Consider the following 21,499-nt stretch of genomic DNA (forward strand, 5'->3'; position numbering starts at 1 on the left):
CTCTTATAAAACAGGAACTACATCTTATTACATTTTGTATTCTGGGCATCAATATGATGTCAAACACAGAATGGATGTTTACTCAATAATTCGTTTTTCAAATAGTTATCGAACTCCACACTCCACTCCACAGTGTGCCAGGCACTGTGCTAGACAGACAGTGCTCAATGAGTACTATTGAATGAATGAAAGAATGAATGGTGAAACTTTTAGTACTTCTAATTATAAATAATTTAAGGAAATTGTCTCCATATCTGTCCTACACTGCTTTTAATTTTAAAATTAAAGTAATTAAGGCACTTGAAAGACAACAACAACAAAGTCAAGCTGACAAATTTCCATTAATGAACTTCAGATTCCAGACCTGTATATTTTGTGACAAGGAAGTCCCTTGGACTAGAAGCCATGGAACTAAGTTACAATGTAACCTTAGCCATGTCATTTTACTTCTCTGAGTCCCAGGTTACTCATCTGAGAAACTGGAGGTATGCCAGAAATAGTCTCCAAGGCTTCCTCTATCTCTACATTGTAGAATTCTTTCAGCTCTTTAAAACAGCAGACCTTTTTGAGAAGCTGCTTTATGACTCACTTATGTGCCTCCCACCACTAACCCTTGTTCCTTCTCAGAGACTAGTCATCCTTGGTGTTACGGCTCCCTCCACTTCCCAAAACACACCCTTGGGTTTAATCTTCCCATGGCACCCTCTGCCCTCTGCTCTGTCGCCTTCCTGTTGTGGCAGGTGTGTCTTGGGTCCCTTCTAATTCAGGATCTTATCCTTTACTAGGCTCATGTGACAAACATTATGCTAGTATGCTGATGATTAGTAATATTTTAATTTCTTACCCTCCTAAAGGATATTCACTTTTGAAAAAGATTTTTTCAAAAATGATGCCTTAACTCTAAGTTTCATAAACCATATTGTTTCCACAGAAAACTTGTCCTTTAGGACACTCCATGAAAATAAAAGGGTTGAAGACTTGCACAAGTCAGAGGGTCAGTAAATTTCAAAGCTGAGTGTGAACCCAGGCTTTCTGACTACAAACTCCACGAGCTTAACCATTGTGCCTGGAAAAAGGTATTTGGGTGCCTTACTAACAGTTCTTTGTTCTAGACCAAGTTTTGTAAATTTTTTCCTGTTTACTAGGTTGTTTTCAAGATGTACTTGGGAATTACACCAAGTGTGACCTGTAACAATTCAAGCAGAAATGAATTTTCCCTGATTCTAGACAAGAATCCTCTGGTGGAGTTTGTGGAAGAGCTCACTGCTGGGCGATCTTCTCTGTGCTACTGCAGTTTACTCTGTGGGATTATCAGAGGGGCCCTGGAAATGGTAAGGCACAGACTCTATTTTGCCAGGTATATTCATTACCTAGTGCTGTGTAACTACCCCCAAATGTAGCCTCTTAAAACAACAAATATTTATTATCTCACACAGTTTCTGAGGATCAGAAATCTGGTAGCAGCTTTGCTAGGTGGCTGTGATTCAAAGCCTTTCACAGCTTAATGCACATGCAATCAAGCGGTTGGTCAGGGCTGCAGTCTCTGAAGGCTTGACTAAGGCTGGGAATCTACTTCCAAGCTCACTCACATGGCTTCAGTGCCTTTCTCGCAGTCGGTTAGAGGCTTCATGAAATTCTTTGTCACATAGGTCTCTTTGTAGATCTAATCACAACAGGTGCTGTCAACTCTGGGACAACGTTGGAGGGGACTACTTGAATGATAGGAGGCGGGGTCATTGTGAGCCTTTTTTTTTTTTTTTTTTTTTTTTTTTGCGGTACGCGGGCCTCTCACTGTTGTGGCCTCTCCCATTGCAGAGCACAGGCTCCGGACGCGCAGGCTCAGTGGCCATGGCTCACGGGCCCAGCCGCTCCGCGGCATGTGGGATCTTCCCGGACCAGGGCATGAACCCGTGTCCCCTGCATCGGCAGGCGGACTCTCAACCACTGTGCCACCAGGGAAGCCCCATTGTGGGCCATTTTGGAGGCTGGCTTCCACACCTGAATTATTCATTGATTTAACTAAGACAGTGATCAGCATCTGTTAAGAGGCACGGAGCATACACAGATGAACAAAACACAGTTATTGCCCTTCAAGAATCTTCTGTCCAGTAGAAGTCAAATGACTTAGGGCCATGGGAGGACCTGGGGTGGGGTGGGGTGGAGTGGGGTGGGAGGTGGGCAGGGAAACTTTCCTAGGGAAACTCTGAACTGACATCTGAAAGATAAAAAGCAGTTAGGTGACGGTCTTGGGGTAAGAGGAAAATAATATTCCAGGTAAAAGGAGGACCTTGCCCAAAGGCACAAAAATAATATTTTGTTCAAGGGACAAGGAATTTGAATTAGTTCAGTGTGATTCACATGTAGATTGGGGAAAAAAATCAGGTCCAAAATAGAACAAAGAAGTCTCTAGCTTTCATGGGTAACAGCTGATTATATGTGCTGAATGACAAATATGTATCAGACTTCATGTGGTCCCAAATATCCAAATAATTTCAATGTAGTCTTTTTGTTATTTTAACTGATTTTCAGTTAAATTATGACAAAGACAAAAAAGATCTTATGGGGAGAAAATGAGAGTGAATTTAGCTTCCATATTCCAAAGTGCACTGTACATCCTTCTGTTGGATGGTGAGCATCACAAAAGCATGGTTTTTGCACTCTACAGGAGCAGATAATTTGATACACCAAAGTCTACGGTTTAACAAATGCAGGCTGGTTGGCCAGGGAATTCTTAGTGAGAGAGGGGAGTTAGGTAAGACTCAATAAATATTAATTAACTGCCTACTAGACCCAGGCTTTTTCACTTATTATTTGCTTTTACTAGGTATTTTTTAACACTTTTATTGGAGTATAATTGCTTTACATTGTTGTGTTAGTTGCTGCTGTATAATCAGCTATACATATACATATATCCCCATATCCCCTCCCTGTTGCATCTCCCTCCCACTCTCCCTATCCCACCCCTCTAGGTGGTCACAAAGCATGGAGCTGATCTCCCTGTGCTATGCGGCGGCTTCCCACTAGCTATCTATTTTACATTTGGTAGTGTATATATGTCCATGCCACTCTCTCACTTTGTCCCAGCTTACCCTCCCCCCTCCCCATGTCCTCAAGTCCATTCTCTACGTCTGCGTCTTTATTCCTCTCCTGCCCCTAGGTTCTTTGGAACCTTTTTTTTTTTTAGATTGCATATATATATGTTAGCATACTGTATTTGTTTTTCTCTTTCTGACTTACTTCACTCTGTATGACAGACTCTAGGTCTATCACCTCACTACAAATAACTCGAATTTAGTTTCTTTTTATGGCTGAGTAATATTCCATTGTATATATGTGCCACATCTTCTTTATCCATTCATCCGATGATGGACACTTAGGTTGCTTCCATGACCTGGCTATTGTAAATAGAGCTGCAATGAACATTGTGGTACATGTCTCTTTTTGAATTATGGTTTTCTCAGGGTATATGCCCAGTAGTGGGATTGCTGGGTCATATGGTAGTTCATATGTACAGTGCACTTTGAAATATGGAAGCTAAATTCACTCTCATTTTTTCCCCATAAGACCTTTTTTGTCTTTGTCATAATTTAACTACTAGATATTTTTTACTATGTACTTTTGCTTATATCTTATTTATCCCAATGACTTAAAATAGCTGAACAGGTACTCTATTGAGGGTAGGTCAGCAATATGCTGCTCTTATGTGAGTATATTTTAATGAATAGAGAAGCAGGCCCTAGGGTTTGCTTCAGTGTCTGGGAAATGAGAAATGCTTTATCGTGGAAAAGAAGGTCTGGGTATCAAATATTCATGTCTATAATTTCGATTTTTAATTTTATACTTATAATTTATTTAGTTGGTGTTTTTTCACAGCTCTCAAAGCCATAAGTAATTGCTAAATGTTGTTAGGACAAGTGATTATGTTATTGAGCTAATGACAGGGTGATTTATAGCAAGTCAATTGGAGAAAAATTATTTTAAGAAGCCATTTATCCTTGGAAGTTCTGCTTGGCAAGGCACACTGAGTCAAGGCTATCTTTGAGTTGGGAATTTGTGTTCTTCCTGAGATGGAGCCTTAGTTTAGACCTGCACTGTGAGCAAAAAGGGGCCCACATCCTGGGCTTGCCCCAGAATCGACCAAGTTGAGCCTGTCCTGGACCACCCCTCTCTTTGCAGACTCACACAGAGAGCTGACCACAGCCAGATCATCAATGGAGGACACCCAGTAAAGGGCCCTTCATCCACAGAAAAAGCTCTTTTTTAAATCATTTTGTAAAGAAAGTCAGCTCTTTATGGGGTAAATCAAACTGAAAATAAAGACAGAAAAAATTAGAGGTTGTTTTTTTTTTAAACCTGAATGACTCAAACCTGTTTATATTTTTTTCTTTTTGTCTTTCCTAGGTTCATTTGGCTGCTGATGTTACATTCTTGCAAGACAGACTAAAAGGTGGCAGTGTGACAGAAATAGGAATAATATTTCTGAAAAAGCTGGATGAGGAAAAATACAGATGGAAAAAATGAAGAATAGCATGCAAAATGCCACAGGCTGGCTGGTTGAGCAGTTAATATTAGCTAAACATATATAGCCATAGAAGTTTTGAATTGTTTAATAGCATGGGATTTAAAAGACTTATAAATCAGCCAGAAATTTGAAATGCAGGGCACTAAGATTTAAAGCTGTTTTTTTTTTTTTGCTTGTAAATCACACATTTTCAATCTCAAGTCTGCAAGATTTCATATACAAATAACTCCTTGTAAAATAGTAAGCATGAACTCTACATATTACATAATCCATTCTAAGAGAGTTTGTTTTTTTCATTTTCTTATGGTAATGAAAAAAAAGTATACGACCTACACAGTTGGTGTATTTATCCCTTCTTACTGGAAAAATGGATGAAATTATACAATATCAATGTCACTATATAAAGACAGTTTCCAGATACTGTATATTGCATTCTCTATAGGAGCAGTACCATTTGTAACAATTTTCCATATTTTTGAGAAGCTGTACATGTGACTTTTCTCATATATAGGCTTGGCTTATATCTTCGGCCTCTTGAAGCTACTCTTGACTTGTAAACATCAAGGCAAACTATTTATTTGAATGTTAATTCTGAAATATTTTAAAATAACATTTAATTTTAATTCATTTAATTTTTAGATAGCTGGTAATAACCAAATTCCTTCCTTTTCTCAGGAAATATTACTGATGGTCAGGCCAGGAAATAAAATGAAAGATAAAGAATGTTCTTTGAGAATACTGTCTTATCCCAAAGCTTATTTGGTTAGAAATTTTAGTATAATTTTTATCCCCTAAAAATCATACAAAGTATATTTTGTTTGTGACCAGAACATATTTAAAATTCAAAATGTACTGGATTAAATAAATGATAATCTTTACTAGACCATAAGCATATAGAAGTCCAGAATCTACTAGGCTCTGCGGAGAACTCAAATTATAAGTAAAAGTACCAATTAGTGTGGCACCATCAGTTAAAACTGGTGTAAGTAATAAGGTAGTGGTAGACCTCAACTAGGTCTCAGGATCCTGAAGATACAGTCCCAGTTCTGTTTCTAGTGGCTTCAGCTGATCCTGACTAGTGGCTAATCCTGGGCAAGGCACATCATCTCTCAGCCTCTCTCCACCTCTGTCTCTCTGTCAGTCTCTGTCTCTGTCTCTGTCTCTCTCTCACTTATCTGTAAAATGAGAGGATTGAATGTAGTAAATATCTAAAATTATATCAGTGAGTTTAAATGACATAAACAACCACCACTGAAATTCTACATTTTTGGACTTTAGAAGGCTATGGGGAAATTGTTTGTTCCCCACCTACTCAGCTATCTCTTCCAAAGGACATTGAGGTAGGTACTAAGGACAGAATAAGGTCACTGGGGCAACTGCAGCATCAATGGAAGGACTTTCAAACCAATACCACAGAAGACCAGGAGTAGAATCTGGAAGAAGAATGTTTTCTGATAGCAGAAGTGATATCGTAAGCCATGGATTTTAAACGGATGCCTTCAAGGATGTTTGTCCACAATCCACCCCAAAACTTATTTTGGGATGTTTCCATCTTCTGCTCAGTTTCCTCTTTCTCCTCTATAGTACACTCACCCCTCCAGAAACCCAAGATATTCATGTCTAAGTGTCTCCCTCTGAAGTCAGCACTCAACAAGCTGTCTTGAAAATGTTCCGTGCCCTGGAATATTCTCCTACTTGTCTACACCTTCATCTCCTTTCTTTCCCAACCCAGCCATCAAAATTCGCTTCTCCCAGTCCTTTTATTACCCACCCCTTGAAGGCAGCTAATCTGATACTCTCCGTGGTGCTGAGTGTTGAAACTGGTGATTGCTTCAAGATGGGGTTTGTTCTCCATACTTTTTTGTTTTCCTCACCCTGGAGAGGGAGGCAAGTCTCTTGGCATTGAATTTATGCTGTGAAAGGTGATCTATATAACCAAGAGAATGGCTCGTTTGTATTCAATCTTGACTTGCTCCATCTTGAAGAATGCAAGAATCTAGAAAGTGCCGTTCATTAGAATTATGAGAGACACATATATAAATTTTCTAATAACCACATTAAAAAAGTAAAAAGAAACAGGTAACATAAATTTTAACAACATATTTTATTTAGACTAATTATCCAAAATATTATTTCAACATTTAGCTAATATAAAAATGATTATAGACATTTTACATTCTTTTTTATACTAAATCTTTGAACTCTAGTGTGTATTTTACACTTTTAGCACATCTCAATTCAATGCTAAGTTTTCAAAGTTTACAGTAAAATGCAGTCCTACCAAAATAATCAAACTGTGTTTAGTGTTCTTTAGTAGCTTCAGTTTTTAAATCTAAATTAATTAAAATTAAACTAAAATAAAAATTCATTTCCTCAGTCACACTAGTCACATTGTAAGTGTGCAATAGCCATATGTGACTACAGCTACTGTAATATGTACACAGGTCTAGAATTCCCAGTCAAAGATCTATTGGATCTCCTTGACCTTGGACACAAAGAATAAGTGGGGAGGATCTAGGTTCATGGAGAGGGAAAGAGGAGATGAATAGAAAAGATAAAAGGTAAGGAGAAAGAGAACATCAGAGATCCATGAAATTCTATCTCTTCACAAACTGAAAGAGGATACATAAAAACAAAAATGCTTCATAGTAAAGAAAGGTTGCACACCACCCCCTGGGCTCCAAGTGTATTTTCATTGCCTTTGTGTAAAGCTGAGTCTTTAAACAAAGAACTTTTGGAAATTGCACAGTGTAACTACAGAGTTATATACTATTTTTATTTCATAAAAGCCTTCACTCTGAACCCCAAACCTTGATCAATGCAGAGATTTCTGTCATCTTGGCAAAGCCAAAGGGAAGAAAGGTTTGGGACAGAGGGATAGTTTCATGCTATTCAAATGACATCACCAGATGGTTCCTTGAGCTGTTTTCTGAGGAGACCTGCCTTGGTTGCCTGTTCACTGTTTAAAGATGCCAGGAATCAGACATACTTCCCTCAGCAGCCTGCACATTTATTTATTGTCTTCTCAAATCTCTCAGTTACACCCATTAGTTATTGGAAGCCTGGATCTCTTTAGCAGTTGGAATGGACTATTATGAATAAGTGGAAAGTTCCCCCTTCTCCTTCTTTATGAGGGACCAAAGCAGAAATTTGGAAAACCAGACACTTGAAGTGCAAATATAACATTAAAACCTTTGTAACCAAAGAGGTCCCTTTAACCAAGACCTGCTAAATGTTGAGTAACACAGCAAATGCTGAAAGATATAATGTTATTCATTGTTAAGGGTCTCTCGAGTTGGGACTGTAGACTCTGGGTGGCTGTGATAGTTCACAGCTTCATCCACCAGCTATGGAGGCTAATTCATTTCTTCTCAGTAACACTGAAGGAGTCCCTGACGAAGGCACCCTCCCAGTCCTAGGAACTTGGGACAACAAAAGACTCCCTTTTTAAAAAATGAGCCAAGTTTTCTTTACATGGCTTGGTTGCATATTCCTTAAAAAAATCTGTCCAGTTGTTGCACTTCCTCATTCTGGTAAACCTTCCAGAACTTTAACTGGACATGACCAATGGTCAACCTACAGTGGCTATGGCAAATAATCAGCAGACAGAAAAGGGATGCAGCCAGTATAATGTACCCCTCTAATGATCTGAAAAGGAAACCGTTCTTATTCAATCAGTAATAGTTACCCTAAAATTGAAAACAAGCCATAGCCACAACAATCATTAGCAAAATTTTATTTTTCAAGTGTTTCACTGACAGAAGACCCAAAAAATGCATCAACCATTGGAAATCCTTCACTAAAAACAGTTAAGAAATAAATGTCCTAGGATAATTCCTTGTTCTCCCTTAAACTCAGACTCTGTTTTTCCCAATTAAATCTTTCTTTGCTTTTCTTCCTTCAGTTTCTTTTGTCTTCCATTTTTTCTTCTCGAAGCTCTGTTTCCACTACATACACTTCTCTTTCTTCCAAAGAAGTCTCTGCAACTCATTTACTTCCTTTTTTATTCTCTGTTTCAGTTCCTTTATTTTAATTATTCTTCATTTAATGGACACTTGTTGGCTGCCTGTATGTTTCCCTGTCCTAATAGAATGACATGTTTCTGTTCAGGTGCCCACCATTTTATTAGGCAACCCAACCCATCTACTTCAGAGGAAGTCATCCATACGTCCAGCTTCATTGCTATTACCTAGGTACAGTGGCTCTTTCCCAGTTTAAAATCTTGCCAGCCAGATCTAAGCCAATCGTGACATGGCATTCCCCAGACCACAGTCCTTGCTGCTGACATAGGGAGGGGGACAAGGCTGAATGGACTGAAGAGAAGAAAAACCTGCCTGTTACATGAGGCAATAAATTTACTATATTCCTTAAGTAGTAGAGTTGGGTTTCTGTTACAGTAATGCAACAAGGTTCATTGCATGATAAATATGTGATAGGTCAGATAATTTGCAACATATTGGAGAATACCAAAGAGAATAAACTGCTTATTATTACATTTTTCACATGGTTGAATGCTCAATGAAATAAAATTTGCATTGACAATAGCTCTTTTCCTCACAGAGAAGAAAAGGTTACAGGACAGAGAGAATAGAACTAGCATTATGGTGTGCATCCACAGAGCACAGGTTCCAGAAAAAGGAGATTTCATAGAAAAAAGACATTTTCAATCAGTGGTAGCTCTTAAAAAAAAAACCACAAAAAACTCATACATTTCAGGTTCTTCCTTCAACTATTTCTACTGGAAACTTAAATCACATCCAGAGTCACTTGAGGATTTCCAACTCGGAATCCTTCTGATTTCTGGAGCCTCCCAAGTGGCCTGAATCTTTCAAGCCAGCAGACTGTACTTAGTGACTTGCTATTTCCTTGTAGCATGTGAACCATATAGATTTTAATGACTTAAAAGAGGAAGTGCTAATTCCCAGTGGTCCGTATATGCCAAACAATAGAAGCACTTGGAAATGCTGCTTTCTTGGTTTTGGATTCAATTAAGATTTTTATCAGGTGCTAGGTACGTTAATTATGTGGTATGTCACTTAATATTCATAATAATCTGTGAGGCATTAAGTTGGTAACAGGGAGAGAAAAGGAGTTGGATATGAAACTACAAAGGGCCTAAATTTGCCTGCTTTAAGTGTATTATTCGTGGGACCGGAAGTCCAGGGAGTTGGCAAGGTCTCCCGAGTATCTAGCTTGGGAGGCTGGGTGAGGGATGCAGGAAGAGGCGGCAGCTTAGGAAAGAAGCTAATAAGCTTTGAATATTTTGAGTTTGAGGTGCCTTTGAAACACCCAAACAACATGAGGAGCTCAGGAGAGAGGTCTGAACTGAAGATGCACTTTGGAGTCATCAGTATGCAAATAATAGTAAAAGCAGAGGATGAGGATGGCAGCATCCAGGGAGAGCATGGACTTCAGAAAATACAAGGAGCAAAGATAGAATCGTGAGAAATACCGCCATTCAAGAGGCAGCAAGAGAAGAAGAGCACAAGGGAGGCTGGACTTCTAGTCAGAGACGGAGATGGGAGAAACTGGTGACACTGAGACCAAGAGAGTTTCAAGGAGAGTAGAATGGTCAGAGGTATTAGGTGCCACAGGACAGCCAAGAAGGTTAGTCCAGAAAAGGGACATTGGACTTGATGAGGAGGTCTTTGCCTCGGATCAACAGGGCAAGATGGAGACAGCAGCCTCATTGCAGTGGATTGAAGGGTCAGTGGCAGGTGAGATACTGGTGTAAATGATTCTTGGAACTTGACTGTAACTGGAAGGAGAAGTAGGATACTGGTATAAAGTTGGGCTGTTTGCTCTTTTATTTTTATTTTTTAAGAATGCAGGCATAGAAAAATATAAGAGAGAGAGAATGATTGACAAAGCAAAGTTGTCAGAAGGTAGAAGGGGACAAGATCCAGATCATAAGAGAAAAGTTTGACTCTGAACAGCAGAAAGACCACCCTTTCCCCTGAGAAAAAGCAATGGCAGTGAGAATGCGCATAAATAGGAATGGGATTGGAGGTGTTAGGGGAAGAGCTTAGAGTTTATGACCACTGGCCTCAATCTTCACTGTGAAGCAAGATTCATGGTCTTTGTGGAGATGGAGCGGGGGTGGAGGCTGGATGAGGACACCTCCTGGGGCAGGTCACAGCCCATCCTCTCAGCAAGCACACCCGGAAGTAGAAAATACCCCAGCCTTCAGCTTGAATGACTGTACACATACCTGGGGAGAAAATACAGATCACCTTTACTTCCCCTGTGCTCTAATGAACCATTCTCCCCTCGCACCAACACAAAGGGGATAACAGCCTCACTGCATGCTCTGACCTGAGACTCCACCTGGATCAAAAGCGGGATTCCCTGTGTCTCGGAAGGAGATTGGGAAATTCAGCTCTTTAAAGGAGCTCTTCCCAGCAGCGGGCACTAGATTTGTGGCTACAAAGTTGCCCCAGGGACTCCTGCATTCTGAAACTGCTGATGGTGTACACAGAAAAGTGACCACTAAGGAAAGCCATAGAAAGCCACATAACTGGACTACAAAGCCTTGTAAGGTGATTTTCCCAAAGATGTAAAAGAAATGGCACTGTTCCTCTTTGGGAAATATTTTTCAAGGGTTCACACAGAATCCTGCAAAGAGCTTACAAATGCCACTATTGAAGGAAAAAACAAAACAAAACAGGAAAAGCATCACAAAAGCTGGAGCCAAAAAGGAAAAAGTGTCCATGGACATAATTTTTACTGCTGCAGAGACACTTAAAAACTAATAGAAAGAAACAAATCCCCATCCTGAATGTCAGCAGTCCCTAAAAACTATAACCTGTGCCTGCCTTGTGACTACCTAAGACATTTCAGACAGTTTGGAAGCGTTCCAGCTCTAAACAATGTGCTTTTCAACCCCCTTGAGAGGTGGGAAATTGCCTCTTTAAACTTTTCTAAGCAGCCACCGGGGGGAGTCCTTCAAGAGGATGTCAAATCGGGCCTCCCTGGTGGCGCAGTGGTTGAGAGTCCGCCTGCCGATGCAGGGGATGCGGGTTCGTGCCCCGGTCTGGGAGGATCCCATATGCCGCGGAGCGGCTGGGCCCGTGAGCCATGGCCGCTGGGCCTGCGCGTCCGGAGCCTGTGCTCCGCAACGGGGGAGGCCACAACGGTGAGGGGCCCGCATACCGCAAAAAAAAAAAAAAAAAAAAAAAAAAAAGAGGATGTCAAATCAAAATGAATGAACTGGGGGGAAAAGGAGGCCAAAACTAGTTGCTTGAGTTTACACAGCTCTGGGGACAATTCTTTGCCAAGAATTCAACTTCTCCGGGTCCAATAGTTTCTATGCATGGACTGGGCCAGCCGTCTCTTGGCAAAGATTTGTGATACTCTATAACTGAAAGTTAAATGTACTTGAACACGATGATATGCCTGGTAGCTACCTTTTAGAGGTAAAAATATTTGCAGCAGATCTGGCTTGGCAGCAGGAATATAGACAATACAATAATTCAGAGAGTTCTTTCCAGCTCTGGGATGGTAGATTTTATAGAAAAAGCTACAAAGATAAAAATTTAGTACCAAACATGGTCTTGGGGATTATCTAAAGTATCCTGCTTTTTAAAAAATTAATAAAGGGCTTCCCTGGTGGCGCAGTGGTTGAGAGTCCACCTGCCGATGCGGGGAACACGGGTTCGTGCCCCGGTCCGGGAAGATCCCACATGCCGCGGAGCGGCTGGGCCCGTGAGCCATGGCCGCTGGGCCTGCGGGTCCGGAGCCTGTGCTCCGCAACGGGAGAGGCCACAACAGTGAGAGGCCCCCGTACCACAAAAAAAAAAAAAAAAGAAAAGAAAAAAGAAAAAAAAATTAATAAAGTTACTGAGACCTGAAAGGTTGATAATGATGTCAGGAGGAAGACCCCAGGGCAAATTAAATAATTACTAGTCTATGGATTTGCTTATAGAGACACAGGCACGCTCTAGCTCGCACTACATCCTCAGAAACCTTTCTTAGTCACTTATCAACCTTCACCTTTCACTTGGCTCCTTCTCATAAGCCTAAAAGTATGCTCAAGTCTCCACCATCCTAAAAAAACATTCTTGACACTGCTTACTTAACAGACAATTGATACCTCCTTCATCCTTTCACTGGCAAATTTTAAGAAAATGTGATGTAGCAGAAAGAGTGTTTTATGGACTGAATGTTTGCCTCCCCCGAAATGTCATATGTTGAAGCCTTAACCCCAATGTGATAATATTTGGAGGTAGGACCTTTAGGAGGCAATTAAGGTTAGATTAGGTCTTGAGAGTGAGGCCCTCATGATGGGATTAATTCTCTTACGAGAAGAGAGACATAAGATATCTCTCTCCTGGCCTTCTGAGGATACAACAGGGCAGCCATCTGCAAACCAGGAAGAAGTCTCTCACCAGAATCTGCTGGCCCCTTGATGCTGAACTTCCCAGCCTCCAGAACTGTGAGGGATAAATGTGTTTTGTTGTTTAAGCCACCAAGTCTATGGAATTTTGTTATAGCAGCCCAAACAAAGGCAGAGTGCCAGCTTTGAAACTGGACAATTCTATGTTAAAATATTTGTCTTAAAATTTCTCTATCCTGATTCTTCTCCTCTATTTTAGCTGGCTATTAATTCTAAGTCTCCTTCATTCTCCTCCAGTTCCTCTTTCTTCCCCAAATTTTGATATATGCAGACTCCATGGTTGGCATTTTTCTCAAGGTAGACATTTCCCCTGGATAGTACAACCCTTACACAGAAAACCTCTCCTCTCTACCTCTTCACTCACCTGCTCCTATTCCCTACTGGTCACTCCACCTAGATGTTCCAGAAGCATGTATTTTGTGTGTCCAAAACTCAACTTGTTATTTCCTCTCACTCTCTGTTAAATCATTCAGGGCAATGCTGAAGAATTCGGTTACTAAATATACAAGGCCGTTTGTGCCTCTGTTCCTTTTCACATGCTGTTCCTTCATCCTGCAATGGTCTTCCCCTGCTTGTACACCTGGTAAATAATTCATCTTCCAAAAACCTCTACAGGTCTCGTGTTCTCTAAAACCTTCTCTTATCATCTCTCTCCAACTCCTTAGTCAATTTATATCTTGCCCCCTTCCATAAATACCTGAGGCAACTCTCAGAGAAATTATCACTCTACTATTTCTCTGACATGTACACACATTAATCTTTGCACAAATCCCATTACATTTTAATGATTTGATTCCAGGGCTGCCCATCCCCTACTAGACTATGATCATGTAATGAATGCTTAATAAATGTTAATTAAATCAATCTGTCTCCCGTTTCAAAAGTTTTTGGAGTGACATTGCAAAGAGAAGGAAAAGCTAAAATGAAGAAAATCTATTCAATAACTGGAATATTGTTTTTCATACTTTAAATCAGTAGTCAACAAAATACTCACCAGAACTGATTAAAGTTGTCACTAGAAATTTTGTTTCATCTCAAAACACAAAAATGTTCTTCTCAAAGAGCAGATTATTATGGCTCCAGTCATAGGGTTGTTTTTCATCAGTTCAGAAAACACTGGAAGATCTTAAGTGAAAGTTAATATCATGTAAATATTCCTCTCTGTACCTGTAAGGACCATATTTGAGGGGCCCCTGGAAAAGGATTTGACATTGCAAAAGACGTAAAGCACCTGTTAGTAAATTGGTGACATTTACAGACTCTTTCCATACATTTTAGTGATTATTTTAGTAATTATCTTATTTCTCTTTTCTTTCAAAATTTACTTAAAAAAATGTATTCATGCAAACAATCTAAAGCATCACATGAGAGTGTGAATCATCTGCCTGCCTCTCCTCCCTGACCTCCATCACTTTTACCTTTTACCATTTCCTGCTTCACCTCAGCATCTCCTCTCTACTCTTGTGACCGATTCTTCTGTCATTTACTTCACCTTTATACATAAAATGCTTATATAGCTCTTTATTTTTTCAGTTTGAGATATTATTTTTTTATTTGACACAAGAAATATAAGGCTTTCTCACACACAGCCTCCATCCTAACCACACACATAGGCAAACTTCCGGACTGTCATCCCTCCTACTATGGTGTAATTGGGGTTAGATCAATATTCGGTGGTTACATTACCAAGACTGTGTAAACACTATCGACCACTGGACCATGCAGCACAGTAAGAGTAGGTTTCCTTTCCTCTACAACTTTTCCCTAGAGTTAATAATAGAAGAGTCTTTACATTTTCTTAGCTTTCTCTATTCTTATCAGTAATCCTTAAATTCTTCCCCCATGTGCATAAATCTCCTCTTAATATTTTCAAACACATTAAGTTCTCTATCAATTTATCTTCTTAGTGATAGTCTCTCTCAAGCCTTTTGATGTTGTCTTGTTGCTTACCTATTGCAGTGGGAAAAAAACGTACTCAAAATTCAAAATAAGATTTTGATGATGCTGAGAGCTGCAATTCAGGAATGAAGAAGTGGTGATTACCAGCCAGTAGTTGGGCATTTACAAATCCAGATTCCTTAACCCATCAAAATCACAGTTCTTTTATACACGAGTACAGTGTAAAACTCTCTTCAAAAATTGCCTCATGGTCAGCAAGAGTGTCAACCTGTGACACTCAGCTAAGAGCAAATGAGATATAATGTCATAAAACAACAGGTGGGAGTATGGACCTTAGAGACATAAGTTACTTCAAAAGGCAGCGAATTGGGCTTCCCTGGTGGCGCAGTGGTTGGGAGTCCGCCTGCCGATGCAAGGGACACGGGTTCATGCCCCGGTCCGGGAGGATCCCACATGCCATGAAGCAGCTGGGCCCGTGAGCCATGGCCACTGAGCCTGCGCGTCTGGAGCCTGTGCTCCGCAACGGGAGAGGCCACAACAGTGAGAGGCCCGCATACCGCAAAAAAAAAAAAAAAAAAAAAAAAGGCAGTGAATTATTTACCCTTTGCTGTGTAACGTCACCCCATAATTTTAAAATAATTAATGATCTAAGAACAATAATTATCTCACAGTCTCTGGAGGTCAAGAATTCAGAAGCAGTTTAGCTGGGTCATTCTGGTTCAGGGTTTCTCTCAAGGCTGCCATCAGGCTGTCAGCAGAGTCCGTAGCCATCTGAAGGCTTGACTAGAGCTGGAGGATTTGATTTTGAGACAGGCCATTCACATGGCTATTGGTAGGAAATTTCAATTTCTCACCACATGGGCTTCTCCTGAGGCTGCTCTATCACCCTCACAACCCAGCAACTGAATTCCACCAGAGAGAAATCCAGGAGAGAGAGAGAAAGGACGCTGCAACATCTTTTATGACCTAGGTTCTGAAGACACTTGATATCATCACTTCCACTTTTTTCCCATTCGTCAGAAATGAGTCACTAAGTCCAGCTCACAATCAAGTAAGGTAATTCATCTCTATCTCTTGAAGGAAGGAGTTTCAGAGAATCTGTGGACAATGTTTTATAAACACCACATGCTATTTGAAAGATGTCACAGTGATTTTCCCGTAAAATATTAAGAATGCATAATTTTGTTGTTTTTAACTTTCTTCCTTTCTGACCCTTGACTAACCCAGATAGGGCTAATCTTATTATCAGGGGTTAATTTTACCATCATTTTTGTCTTTTCCTCTCACTATCCTCTTAGAGATTCTCTTCCCCTCTATCTTCTATGGGATCGTTTGTTTCCTTGATCCTATGACTTTCCTTTCTCCGTGTCCTCCCTCTTCTGAAAGAGTGCATACCTTAGTAGCTTCATGATAAAGAGTGAATAGGGAATAAAGTTTGTGAAAACATGATCATCTAGCTTCCAGATATTTTTCAGAAGTTCAGTGCCATTTGATTTTGGATTCTTGGTCTATTATTTCTCTCTGGAAAACTTTAGGATCTTCTTATCCCCATTGTTCCAAAATTGCACCATGATGCATCTCACTGTGGCTCTGTGTCCTTCTACTGTGCTGATCACCTGATAAACTCTTCAATCTAGAAATCCATCTTCCATTTGGTGAAAACATTGAATTATTTCTTTGATGATTTCTTATCCTATTCTATCCATTTTCCCTGCTTTCTGCTAGGCTCTTATTAGTAGGATGTTAGATCTCCTAGACTAGTTCTCTCTCTCTCTCTCTCTTTTTTTTTTTAACTTTTCTCTCTTTTCCATCTCTTTATATTAATATTTTACATCCTGAGAGATTTCCTCAAGTTTATCTTCCAAACCGTCTATTGCATTTTTAATTTCTGCTATCATGTTAATTTTCAAGAACTCTTTTGTCCTTCAAAAGTTTTTAAATACAATTCTATTCTCATTTCATACATGTCATGTCTCCTGTTACATCTCTAAAATCATTATTGGTCATCTTTTTAAAGTTTTCTTATGAGTACATAGTGTCTGTTTCCTACAAGTAACTTTTTCCATTTGTTTTGGCTTCTGCCTCTCATACTTTTTTCAAATCTCTGGAGCTCCTTGGTTATCCACCCATATTGGATAAAATATGAACTTTAGTGGAGCTTGTAGATTATGGCCTTCAACATAGAATAATAAATTGAGGGACTTATTATATTATTTTTTATCTTAATAAACATTTTACTTTAGAATAGCTTTAGATTTATAGACCCGGCAAACCATTAATTTGTTTTCTCCTCTTCTGGATCATTTTATGAGGATTCATTGGGAGTGGGATACAGATTGCAGTAAGGAATTTTTTTCCAAAGATTCCAACTTGGTGATGTTTCAGCTAGGATTTTTGAAAGTCCATCAAAGTACATTATTTCTTCTCCAGTTTCACTTTGTCTCAGCCCTGCTGGACTGATCTAGACCTGGCTTTGACATCTAGTTTCAGAGTTAAATACTCTACTTTCTGACTCTCTCAAGAGTTGGATAGCAACTGAGTTAGAGAATTGGGAAAGGCGGGCAGCTATGGGAAGGATCTTGACAGCTTGGCTTCCGGACATTCTTCTGTCTTATGGGGCTGTGACAGGGGAGTATTAATAGTTTCTGCTGGTCTTTCCTGGAGCCAGATATCTCCCATGAAACATAGGGAGCATCTGCAAAGTGAGGCCTGTTTGCTTGGATGCTTTCCTGAGTCTGTCCTTGTACAGTGCAGAATGTTTTGTGGTGGTGGCTGTTCTGGACCCAGGCTTCAGTCTGCAAGCAGGCAGGCTGGCAGTCGGCAGGATAATATCTATGGGCAGCTGGTGGGCTTTGCTTTGGGCCCCAAGCACATTCTCTGCTTAAGGGAAAGGGGTCTGTGATCTCCTTGGCTCTGGGTGTGAACGGGCAATGGGTGTGAATGCTTATGGCTTTTGCTGGATGTGCTTTTTCAATGAGATCATTCCAGAATTACATTCCTGTGAAATATTTCACTCAGGATGCGAAGCTAGATTTGTGTGAGAGCCCCGGCACTAAAACTCAGGGCTCAGAGAGGGGCAGGAATGATAACCAAGACAAACAGCTCTTCTTTAGAAGAAGGCAAGGCAGAAGGAGAGAGAAAACAGTTGTTAATTTCGCATCTTAAACTGGTGCACTGTAAGCACCCCAGGAAGTCAGGATTGCCACTCAGACCATGGAGAGGGCAGATGTGATGTTAGTTGCCCCAGCTGCCTGCCACCCCCGAGCAGTATGGCAAGTTGGGGAATTTAAATGTGAACCTCAAAATGTGTCATTTTATTGAGGTTTCTTCTCTTGGGCAGTCAAATTTGCTAGATATGACTCTTCTGACCTACTGCTTGAAGAATGTGAGCCTGAATGCCAGCATTCTGGGAGCCAGGTTGGGGAAAATAAAATTCAGTATGTATATTTTAACTTTTATTTCACTTTGTTCAATATAGTATCCCTGTCTTCAACTATCCTGTTTTCTCAGTTCAGAAAATTTTTGAAAAACTTTATCTAGAGATTAAAACCCCCGTTTTTGCTAAGGTAGGGAGAAGCAGTTGTCCAGCTTCTTGGAATGGCAGCAGAGATCTGAGAGACCAGTTCTTCTTAAACAAGCTTTCAACCAATCCTGCTTATAACTCTGCTGCCAGACCCATTTCCAGAGGTGACTGTTGCTGCTAAATCCTGATCGTTTTGTACAGATTGTATGGTACAAATCATATTGCTTCTTATCTTTCTCCAGTTCTGGCTTGGGATTTAGATTTCTCAGGCCTGGTAGTACAGTCACCACTTACCACCTGCTTTCCAACTTCCAAAAAAAGTGTTGCCTTTTCCTCTCCTGTTCTCTGGTTGCTTTATGACATGAAAAAAGATCATTTTATTTTGTTTGCTTGTGGTTGAATATGTACTTTCAAACCAACAATTTAAACCAGAAGTACCTCTTTGGGTAGCCTTTCACTGCCAATGATTGCATTTATCAAGCACTCTTTAAGCAAGTATAAATTATTGAATCTCAAATTGGAGTGGAGATATAGAGGATGTGCAGTAAAGGTTTACATTTTTAGAAAATAAAATTCCTATTTTATAGAGAGAGATTCAGCACACATCTGCAGGGAGAGTTAGGCAGCTTCTAGCTGGGATAAATGTGCCTATGAGGCTGGAAGGGTTGTGGAATTTTGTTGGTATGTACAGTGGCAAGCAGATTTAAAGTTAAAGCATGTGGACTCAAAGTTAGTCTTCTTAGAAGACTAACATAGGAATTGAATAAAAAGCAGTTGTCTCATCAAGAGTTCTGGAGCAGAGCTGGGAGCTGAGAAAGGGGTTAGGATTGTTTTGATATTTTAAGAGGAGAAACATCTGTTTTTTATTTTATGCACTGCCCTCTTTCCAAGTGCTTTTAAGTATCTTTAAAGATGCCTAGACACATGATGATCTGGTCTCCATGAAGTAAACTATGGTTTAATGAATCCCCTATGTATCCATTTACTTGCTTGGCCATTGAAATGTTGCCCCACAGCTTGACCATGTCTCAGACTTGAGTTCATTCAAGTTGCTATTTTTGAATAGACTATGTGATTTGAGAATACTGTGAAGCAAGCCAAACAACAGTTGATTTTCCATCTGCCTCTGATTATCTGAGGTGCTGTTTCCCAAACTGCATTCTGTGGAACATCAGTTGCTAGTGGATATGCCATGAAAAAAAAAATTTGGCTTTTAAATTTTGCTTCTCTATGATATGCAAGCAAAACATTAAATATATTTATATAACTGTTTTTCTTATGCTATAAACTGCCTTTAAGAAACGGAGTGCCATACACATAAGACGAACAAATAACATAAAAAATCACGTGATTGACAAACACGTGGTTTTCAAGTCTAGAAATGATAGTGTATTTACCAAAACTCAATCTCTGGTTACTGATATATTATCATGGTCATGTACCCTGTGTCTTAAAATTTCAAGAAGTATTTGTGATACTTAAACTCTTTTTTCTTCTCAATGAAATAATAAATATATTTAATCTTTCTCACTTGTTTTTATCAGTTTTGTTGTTGTTTTGTGACATTTACAAGATAATTTTTTTAAGTCTTCAGAAGTCATAAAATCATTCTGGGAAGAGAACACACAAAATTTTAATATGATACAAACAAGTATCTGATCAAGTGCTACAGTGAGTTTGAGAGGTAAAGTCATGAGTTCAGAGAATTAAGAAGTTGCTGTGGATTGATGGAGTTGGAGGACGCATTGAGGGGCAAGTATGATTTGAAATGGGGCTTGAAAGTTGGAAGATATTGTGTGATGGGAGATAGTCCTCCCTTGGTCTCTCATGCTTTTGCATGTCTTACTAGTATGCCAGGAATGCAAGGCTCTGACTGCTTTTTACCAGGTCATTTCTCAGGGCTGTGTTTGCAGCACCCTGCCTTGAGAGAAAAAATTTCTCTCTTAGAAAGCAGGCTTCATTACTACTTGCTATAAAATGGTGGTGCCCTAAGCTCAGTGTTCTCTCCAGCAACACAACGCACACTGTGTGCAGGTATTCATCTTAGCTTTCTGTGTTGTTCCCCTTAGGACTTGGGGGCAAGGGGAACCAATGCAAACACAATGCTCATGCTGTCTGCTCTGTTGTGATTAATATAGATTTTGGTTATTGGTCCAGAAATTTCATCTCTTCTGCCAGCCTCCATTTTACAGTAACAGGCTAACTATTAGCTTGTAAGTAGGATAAAATCAAATCCCAGTCAAGACATTGGAACAATGACTGAAAAGAGAACCAGTTGAGTGAAGAGGTAAGACTGAGCCTTTCACGCTGTTTAATGGGTGTGGTAGGATGTCAAAAGCCTGATTAACTCAGAGATTATATTTATATTGGATAATATTAAAGAGTAAGGGTAGACAGGTGGGATGGAGTGGAGGACAGGTAGATTTTAAAAGCTTTAAATGACGATGCTATGGACTGAATATCGGTGACTTTTCAAAATTCATATGTTGAATTGGTTTGTCTTGATTCACAATAAATGTCAAAATTTGTGGATATTGAGCTCTTTGTGACAATCACTGTTTAATATATGAGAAAACGTGACCAGACACTGCGAACATACTGGGAAGAGTTCTAAGGAAGTTAGTCTCCATAGCAGTATTGGTTTGAATTAGATAGATTCTTAAGCTGCCACTGTTAAAAAAAAATAAAAAAAATTCCACACACCAAATGAAACATTACATTGAAAACTACAATCACCATGCCCACAAAAGAAGTTGAATTCAAGAAAAGAACGCTCCAGAGAAAGAAGCTATTGTGGAGAAACTCTGAAATGGCACATTGGGGTGGGGCAGGGAGAATTCTTTAAGACTTAATGCTGATTACCATGTTCTAGAGCAGCACTGTTCAATAGGAATGTAACTCAAGGGACCTTCGTTGGGAGGCTCTGGGTAGCCTGGGAGTTTATTACAGTTTTAGTAGGTTGACTTTTCAGTCCCTCCCTGATGAGTGGGATCCAACTCACTAGGAAGCCTTAAACTATTTCCTCTTTTGTGAAAATTCCTCCAAATATTCCTAGGCAGAATTTATTTTCTCTTTTCTCAAAACACCTTGCTTATGTTTCTAGTTATAGTATATTTTATTCCCCTTCCTATAATGGTTAACTGTTTACTTATTTGCCTAC

At 39.7% G+C, this 21,499-nt stretch overlaps 1 protein-coding gene across 1 annotated transcript; it reads left to right on the forward strand.

Annotated features, from left to right (window-relative positions):
• Positions 1 to 955: 955 nt before the first annotated feature.
• TRAPPC3L (trafficking protein particle complex subunit 3L) lies at positions 956 to 4,521 on the forward strand (the record flags this gene model as incomplete). The annotated part of the gene is made up of 3 exons (XM_082633215.1): positions 956 to 994; positions 1,146 to 1,331; positions 4,402 to 4,521. 3 exons carry the CDS (start codon positions 956 to 958, stop codon positions 4,519 to 4,521), a joined length of 345 nt encoding a protein of 114 aa, XP_082489341.1.
• Between the last annotated feature and the right edge of the window lie 16,978 nt (positions 4,522 to 21,499).

This window comes from Mesoplodon mirus (assembly GCF_964341445.2).
Source record: "Mesoplodon mirus genome assembly, chromosome: 10".
NCBI lineage: Eukaryota > Metazoa > Chordata > Mammalia > Artiodactyla > Ziphiidae > Mesoplodon > Mesoplodon mirus.